Source organism: Peromyscus maniculatus, chromosome 2 (assembly GCF_049852395.1).
Source record: "Peromyscus maniculatus bairdii isolate BWxNUB_F1_BW_parent chromosome 2, HU_Pman_BW_mat_3.1, whole genome shotgun sequence".
NCBI lineage: Eukaryota > Metazoa > Chordata > Mammalia > Rodentia > Cricetidae > Peromyscus > Peromyscus maniculatus.
Genome location: NC_134853.1, coordinates 85,628,857 through 85,637,685, shown reverse-complemented (window position 1 = coordinate 85,637,685; position 8,829 = coordinate 85,628,857). Strand labels below are relative to the sequence as shown.

The window sequence follows — 8,829 nt, the reverse complement described above, 5'->3', positions numbered from 1 at the left end:
TGATCCAGAGACTGAGAACCACTGCTCTAGACAAAAGGCAAACTACAGGCTCTTGAGTTGCTTGCTGCTTTCTAAAACAGGATGAAATCACAAGCAATTTCTTTCCGAATAAAATGAACACCTTGAGGATTTACTAGTAAGGTATACAAACCCAACGTGTTGATTCCTAAATGAAATTCTACTCAACATCTGGGTCAAGCTGCACTTTGCATTATCAAAAAGAGGAGCCAGAGAGGTGAAAGGCAAGACAAAGTTTTACTTTTAAATGATTACAAGCACACCAAATAACATGTAACATATTCTCGAGTCCTAGTATCTAGTAATTTGGGTTAAGGTACACAAACAGCAGCCTGAACAAGCATATCCACTGTCCTAAATTAGCCAGAATGGACTACTGAAAGGCTGGCTGCTGCTTCATAGGAGTTACAAATGCTATTTACTACTTTTTCATAGATAACGCCCCTGACCCTTTAAGAAAGTGGAAGGGAACAATTTATTCCCTTTCTTTCTTCAAAGAATTTTTTTTCCTACTAGACATTAATAAGAAGAAGAAAAATCAACAGTGATACCTGCTGCTTGTACAAACACACAGGAAACATATACTCCTTAAAGACACACAAGGTAAAAAGATGGAACTTCAGGTACTTACTAAGATATACAAAAAGCTAGATTTGATACTCTCAACAAGTGAAGGGATCTACAACAGCAGAGTGAATTTTAATGCCTTCCCGAACAGAACTCGAGCTCTGGGAGGTTTTCCTACTCTTTTCGGGCATCTCCCATGCCAGCCCACAAGGCAGGTGCTTCCACCTCCTATCCGTTTATGCGGTAGTTTTCATGGATTTCTGGCCGGATGTCACACACAAAGGCCAAGAGGTTATCCAGGACTTCATCCCTGTTCTGCTGGAAGTAGTTCTGGAGGACAGTCATCTTCTCCTGGGTCTCCTTCTCCACCTCACTGCTACAACTGCCATGGGACCCCAGTGCCTGCAGCGAAGGAGACAGGATACAAGGGGACATCAGGAAGATTCTCTGGTTGAGCCATTTTAACAAGCAACCTGCTGGCTTATGGAGAAGTCCTAGCTCCTTGATAAGAGAAGGCAATATATCAGTGGCAGGCAAAGCAACCTACGAGTAAAGCTATGTGACCACCAGGCACTCCATCAGAGCTCACTGCTGCTCACTACAGTGTTCCTCAGTCTAGTGCACAGTCCTTAGTAAAAACTGGAGCCAACCTAAACGTTTGACAACTACAGCACCACCCACAGTGGTGTACACTTGTGATCCCAGCTACTTGTGAGGTGAGAGCAGAACTGCTTGAGCACAAAAGGAAAAACAGAGCACACACAAAGGAGGCACATACAGAGAAATCAGGGATTCACATAGTTCAGTGCCCAGAGTAGCAACAGCAGCACTTCAACCAGCGAAGTGCACACGCGCACACAAGTGCGCGCACACACCCCAACAACTGAAAATGGTTAGGAACTATGATGCATTTATACAACAGAATACTGTTCAGCAATATGAACTGTAAAATATGCAGTTTGTAGGTGAAAAATAATACAACTGTAGCAGTGGAGTTAGTATTCATGTTATTTTTGATGTGGCTTTAAAAGTGAAAAGATGGAGGCTGGAGAGATGGCTCAGCAGTTAAAAGCACTTGCTGCTCTTACAGAAGACCCAGGTTTGGTTTCCAGCACCTACATGGTGGCCATCAACCATCTGTAACTCCAGCTCCAAGGGATCCAATGCCCACTTCTGACCACGTATGCATGTATGCACATGGTGCACATACATACATGCAGTCAAAAAAGACTCATACACATATAATCTATTTTTTAAAATGTACAACTGGGAAGTGTGGCTACTCATAGCCTGGCATGGAGATACACACATATGATTTCAGTAGACACTGAGACACTGCCTCTGTTTCATGAATAGGAGCCATGTGCCATGCCCTAATAAGTATTTCAAAACTAAAGGTGCTACCATGGGACGACACTCAGAAGGCATAGAGTGGGTTTACAGTACATCACTGACAGTATCCCATAAGCAACTGTGGTACAAGTGGGCACAAGATGGCTGCCCTGACACAGAATTTACTGTGCAGTGTAACAATTTATAGTACCAATATGCCAAGAGGACCACTGTATATTTAATGTGCTTTGTAATTGCCCAGTGCAAAGAAAATGGAAGCCTGTGTTACTTAACGCTAAGAAGCAGACACAGGCGCCCACAATCACTGGACCTTGGTCTGGACAGGTATGGGCCTAAAACCTCTGGAGACACCCATGTACGGCTTGAGAACGAAGCATGGAAATGTAAAGACAGGAATAAGAAGAGCCCAGAGCAGTCAACACCTAGAAGATGGCAAACTCAATCTTTCACTTGGGTTTTTAACTAAATCAATAAACTGTGAACCATTGTTAACTGTATGGGACACCACATAGTTCTGTTCTCCCTTCTACGAGTTCCTCTGCATCCTTTGTTTCCCCCAAGATCTCTGTGTATCATTCTATGCATCACAGTTGCCTACCATAATGATAAAACTCTCTTTTATTGAGGTGCAGGCTCCAGTTTACTCACATTTAGACTGTCATAGCCGAGTTCACAGCTGGAGGTTTGTAGGACTTACTGTAAGCTAAACTATGAAAGCAGGGACAGAACCTACTGCTCCCGGTTGATCCCCCAGCAATTGTACCTGACACATGTCAACTGCCTAAAAGATTGCTAAATAACAAAATGAAGACTAGAATCTGATAAAAGTACCATCTCAAGAGACAAGCTGAGCATCAAACCAACCCCACAATGAACAGGGGTGGGAGTGGGGCATGCAAAAGCCAAGGCTGCAATCCTCAGTACCACCAAAAACAAAACAGAACAAACCAAACCCTGACAACTGTCCTAGTCTCCAAGCTACACTGGGTATTTTCAGATCTACACAAGAAAGTAAGGCAACAATGAAAAGAAACAGAGGCCCACCGCAGCTTCCTTGGCCTTGAACTCCTTCTCCCTCTGCAGGCGGTACTGTTCAATCTCAGCCTGGGCTTCTTCTTTGGCCTGCTTCAGCCTCCGATTCTTTCCTGTTTTCAAAGAGAAAGACATCAGTGTTTCAAAGCAGAACAGCAAGTAGATGCTGAAAATGAATCTTAACAGTCAATGATGAAAGTAATTAATGCCAGGCAGTGGTGGTACACATCTTTAATCCTAGTATTCAGGAGGCAGAGGCAGGTGGATCTCTGCGAGTTCAAGGCCAACCTGGTCAACAAAGCAAGTTCCAGAACAGTCGGGGCTATTACACAGAGAAACACTGTCTCAAAAAAACAAACAACATGCTGGGCGGTGGTGGCATGAGTTCGAGGCCAGCCTGGTCTACAGAGTGAGTTCCAGGACAGGCTGCGAAGCTACACAGAGAAACTTGGGGGGGGGGGGGGCAGGAAAGAGGGAATACAAGGTAGGTTCTGCCTTTAACCTTTAAGTGGAGACTAAACAGGCATGCCCTTTAGAGCTGTAAGCAGTGCATGAGGCCCTCAGTCTAATACCCAAAACTGCACACACACTCAAAAGGGAACCTGTGCGAACACTGTGGGATGTCACAGCACAGTCTCTCAATGTCAACTATTAAAAGCCTGCTAACATAAGATGGGTGACAGCCATCTGGGGAGCTCTCCTGCATCCCAAACAGTGAACATCGAGCGGTGTCACTGTAACAATGCAGCTCTTCTTAGGAGTTTGCTGAGAGCTAACACCCAAAGGACACCGCCTAAAATGTAGCTAAGGAAAGAGATGATGGAATACTGGAAACCAGGCACCAGGGCTGTGGCAGAGGCAAAACCATGACTGGGGAGAATGCTAAATGCTATGCAGAGCACACACAGCTGGGAGGGAGGAGAAGGGGGGTTCTGGTCTCTGGAAGGTAGCAGTTAAACATAGATTTGCAAAGTCTCCACATTGTCAGAATACAAGTCAAGCTAACAGCCAACAGTCTCTGCTTTGAATGTCTGCGCAACAGAAAGGGGGAGGGGGCTCTCTGTGTAGCCTTGGGTGTCCTGAAATTCACTATTCATAGACCAGGTAGGTCTGGGACTCACAGAGATCCACCTGCCTTTGTCTCCCAAGTGCTGGGACTACAGGCGCATGCCACTGTGCCCAGTTTCACCAGCAGGGAGTTCTAGATTAACCTAGATAGGTTAAGTCATTTATACCAAAAGACAGCATGCATCTAAAAAAAAAAAAAAATCAAGCATTGTTAAACATGCATTGCTATATTATCAACTGTCCAAAGCCCACTCTACCCAAGTGGACAGATGAAACTGAACTGAACTCAAAGTCCCTAATGAGAATTCTGGACCTGTAATGACTCCATGACATCAGCACTATCTGACAAGTCTGAAAAAGTCTCTCTCTATGCACCCCAAAGAGTATTTCTGCAAGTCTTCACTTAAATATGTTATTTATTTCAGCTCACGCCTCCTGTGCTGGGCCCAATCCTTCACAGAATATCCTCCCCCATCAGATACACGGGCTACATTTAAAGCTGAAAAACATTCCCAAACCAAGAGTCTATCAAAGACATCTATGGCCCAACCACTATGCAGGAACTCCAAGGTAACTTCATAACTCATCATTTCCAACTCCCACAGCTCCCTGAGCCAGTCACTAAGACAAGACCACCACCTCCTTTTGGCAAACATCTTCAGAGTTGTATTGACAGACTTCACTACCTACAGTAGATCACACAAACACGAATACACATTCCCTAGTACTGGGACGTCTACACACTAGGCAAGCACTCCACCACTGAGCAACACTTCATGTCCCTAAAGTTATTTCTTTCTTCCTCCCTTTTGGGTTTTATGTAGCCTGTGTTGGTCCCAAAGTTGGGATCCTCCTGTTTGGGATCAGTCTCCCTTACAGTTATGCATCATTACCTCTAGCCCAAAATTTCTTTTAAATCATGCTTTTCTCAGACTTTATAAAAGGGAACCAAGGTTTTTGTTTCACACCAATGAAATAAATCACGAAACACTTTTATTCTGAAAGTTCCAAAGCAATGATTTCATGAGAAACTTAGGCTTGATTATTTTACACCATGCTCCTTCCCAGTTCTTAACTGAGCAAATCAAGTGTGATCACAAATCAAGAAAGGGGATAGTTTTCCAATTTTAGCTCTTTTCAATACCTCTTCCCAACTACTGAAAATCTTAAAATGTGAGTTAGCTGTAAGCTAACCCCTTAAAACAAACTCCTTCAGCAAATAACCGCTGTCTGATACATACAAGATCCTGCAGCTGAGAAAGGTTTAAAAGCTCCCAGGAACTCAGTCATTCCCACCTTAGTCCAAGTATTTGTTCTTGCACCTCCTCCAAATGGTCTCACCTACTTCCCAACACATACACCTGCTGATGCTGCTGAATCATCACTGGCCAAACTGACAACTCATTCTGGAAATTCTGGATCAAGAATATGGCAACACAGACTTTCTAGTCACCCAAGAAGAAAGACTTCTCACCATCCCCAGGACTCTCACAGAAAACTTCTCTCAGGAAATAAAGAACACAACTCCCACCAGAGGCACACTTGAGGTCTACTTGGGGGTGGGCATGGTGGCACACGCCTTTCATGCCAGCACTGGCAGCAGAGGCAGGCAGAGCTCTGAGAGTTCCCACCTAGCCAGGAGTACATGAGAGCCTACCTCGAAATAAATAAACACACACACACACACACGTATAAGTTTTATACTAAGAAAACTTCCTTGTATGGAAAGGCCTCCAAACCCCATACTGTTTCCTCGGATACTGGTTGGATCTGAGTCTCACTTTTCCCACCTGCAAAACAGGAGTAAATACACTGTCTGCTTACCTTGGAAAACTGGAGAGATAAAGTTACTGAGACACAGTCTCCAGTTTCCAAAAGCTTAGTCAGGTGACAGGGCCATGTAAACCAAAAATTTATTGTAATACTGGGTCAAAAATAAGCATCAGGGTGGGGCTTCCAATCTCGTCTGAGGGAAGGAGACAGAATGAGGAACGGCTGCCTACATTTTAAAATCCAAAAGAAGACTAATTAGTTGGGTACCAGGGGGAAACATTGAGAAAGGTTCTTCCAATCAGAGGAAACGATCTGTAAAGGCTTGTAGGGAGATACATGAAGCTGACTTGAAGACTCATAGTGATTCAGTACAGCTGGAAGAGAATACCTCACAGGGACATCCTTAGGGAAGAATACAAAGGCCTGATTGATGAAAGCACTTCCTTTAATCCATTATGAAACACCAGCTCCATTCTGCGGGACACTGGGACCACTGACTAGAAGGAAAGGTATTGGGAAAGTTACATGCACATTTTAAGCAGCTGACTACAGCGAAAACACGGGTTGCTGAAAGCGGCTGGCTTCTTCCACTCCTCCTTCCCGGTTAGACCGGTGTAGTCAATTGATTTTTCTGGCCGCCTTGCCCCTCTCCACACTGGCTTTTCACTACCTACACATATCTGTTTAACTGGTATGTGCTCCTCTGCTGGAACATGAAATACCCGGCGATGAAGATGAACCGGGCACTCTTCCAGCACATTTTCAGGGGAACAACAACAACGAGTTAGACAGCCACATAAACTCGGGCAGTTGAACTAAGATGCTGAAGGAAGAGATGGACAGGGGGTCGGGACAGAAAGGATTGGCAAATGGCTTAAAGTGACGAGCGGGGAGAGGCGGCCAAGATGATTTAGGTTCTCAGACCGCGGCGGTGGCTCCCGCGACTGGGCCGGATCCTGGAGCAGGGATTTGGTGGGCGCACAGTTTCGGTGGGTGACCCACTACACGCCCTCCACCCCGAGCAGGGGACAAACCCACTCCTGTCTCCACGGGCAACTTGTGGTCCTGCTTCTAGGCGCCGCCCCGACGACACCAGTGGCGCCGACACCGTCCCGGGCCTCCGCCCGCGGCCTAACCTCCGTCTCCCGCCTGGTATCCCGCCCCGCCCCAGAGCTCACGCTTGCGGGCCTCGGACACCTTCTCGGCCGCCCGCTTCTCGGCCTGCAGCAGCTGCTGGATGCCCTGTGACTGACTCGCCATCGCTGCGGGAACTCTGGGCCGAAAGAACGGCCTAAATCAACGGCTGCAACACTCGAAGGAGGCCCTGGGGGTCAGGTGACCCGCCGCCCACGATCTGCGCCTGCGCAACACGCCGAAGCCCCGCCCCGCCCCGCCGTCAAGTGACCCGCGCCTGCGCCTCAGCTGACCGCCTTTGAGTCCAGTGACTCCCGGGAGGTGGGGCAGGGCAGAGCGAGGCGGGGCAAGCAGAAAGCGCTGAGCAGTTCCACTGCGCCTGCGTGTTGAGGGACTACTGCTGCTGCTGCTCCTTTTTCCCTCTGCGATATTATCTGTCAACGGCTGGGTGTCTCGGCTGGTACTGTCCCTGTGGCAGCCCTGCCACGTGTTTATTTCCCATCTCCCTTAATTGATGATGTGCCCGCGTTCAAGTCCAGAGACTCTTCACCCACCTAGACTCCCTACCTCTCCGGAACTTCTTCGGAATTTAGACCCTATTAGCCAGCAGTGCGGGCCCTAGAGGTACAGCCTGAAAACTCAGCGCACCCATACTCAGGATGTTGATGCAAGAGGATTGAGTTTCAAGGCCTGACTAGATTGTATAGCGAGGCAATGTTTTGATTTTTTTTTTTTTTTTTCCGAGACAGGGTTTCTCTGTGTAGCTTTATGCCTTTCCTGGAACTCGCTTTGTAGACCAGGCTGACCTCGAACTCATAGAGATCTGCCTGCCTCTACCTCCCCAGTGCTGGGATTAAAGGCGTGGGCCACCACCAACCCGGCTTTGCTTGAATTTTTTTTTTAAGAAAAAAGAAAAGAAAAGGGGCGGTGGTGGTGCACGCTTTTAATCCTATCGCTCCTGCAGCAGAGGCAGGCAGATCTCTGATGAGAGGCCGAACTGGTCTACAGAGCAAGTCCCAGAACCGCCAGAGCTATGCAAACCCTGTCGTGAAAAACCGAAACAAACAAACAAATGAACAAACAGAAAGAAAGAGTGGGGGAAGAGAGGGGAGAACTGTGTTCCAGACCCTCTGGGTCCCTGGGATCTGCTGGATATCACAGGAACAAACACCCCCTGACCCAGTTAGGTTTATAAATGACTCAGGCCTGATTTTTTTGGTCTGTGATGCTATCTCCATCCTGGTAGTGAGATGTTGTGGAAGAGAAGCATCATCTCTGGAAGGCATTTAGGGCTGAGGGAAGCTTCATGCCTCCAGGGAAGTCCTCAGGTGTAGGCCGGGTTATAGCTGGGGCAGCTGGGAAGCCCTCCATAGCATCAGTGATTCCCCAGGCCTGGGTATAGCAGACAAATCTGGGCTCTGTGCTGGCAATAATTCCCAGGATCTGGACAGAGGAAGGTTGCTGCCACCTGAGGCCGGCTATGGATATACTAACAGCACTCGTTGCTGGAGTCCAGCTCAGGTGTTCCTTCAGGTTGAACCTAGAAGTCAGGGCCTCTCATGCCTTACAGGAGGAGAACCTGTCTACCTTGACATGTTTTCCCAGCGGATGATGACGATCTTGCTGTAGATTTTGGCAGAGATTCCTGGGAACACTGGGGAGCCCAGTGAGTCACAAGGTTCTTATATTCTGGCACCTTCCCCATTCTTGCATACCTGTGACTCTTAAACACTTGCTTCTTTTGTCCCAGGATTCTAACTTCTAAAGAGGAGCTGCAACCTCTTTAGAAGGTCATTAACTGGTAAATAATCTTTACAGAACCAAAAACATCTTGGAACCTTACAATAACATCAGAATGTGTGGTGCATCCCCTTGGTCTTTAGT

At 47.0% G+C, this 8,829-nt stretch overlaps 1 protein-coding gene across 1 annotated transcript; it reads right to left on the bottom strand.

Annotated features, from left to right (window-relative positions):
- Positions 1-236: 236 nt before the first annotated feature.
- On the bottom strand, positions 237-7,190 carry Atp6v1g1 (ATPase H+ transporting V1 subunit G1). Its single transcript, XM_006979561.4, has 3 exons — positions 6,990-7,190; positions 2,983-3,083; positions 237-987 (listed from the first exon to the last, which is right to left on the bottom strand). Exons 1-3 carry the CDS (start codon positions 7,069-7,071, stop codon positions 814-816), a joined length of 357 nt encoding a protein of 118 aa, XP_006979623.1. The 5' UTR covers positions 7,072-7,190; the 3' UTR covers positions 237-813.
- Between the last annotated feature and the right edge of the window lie 1,639 nt (positions 7,191-8,829).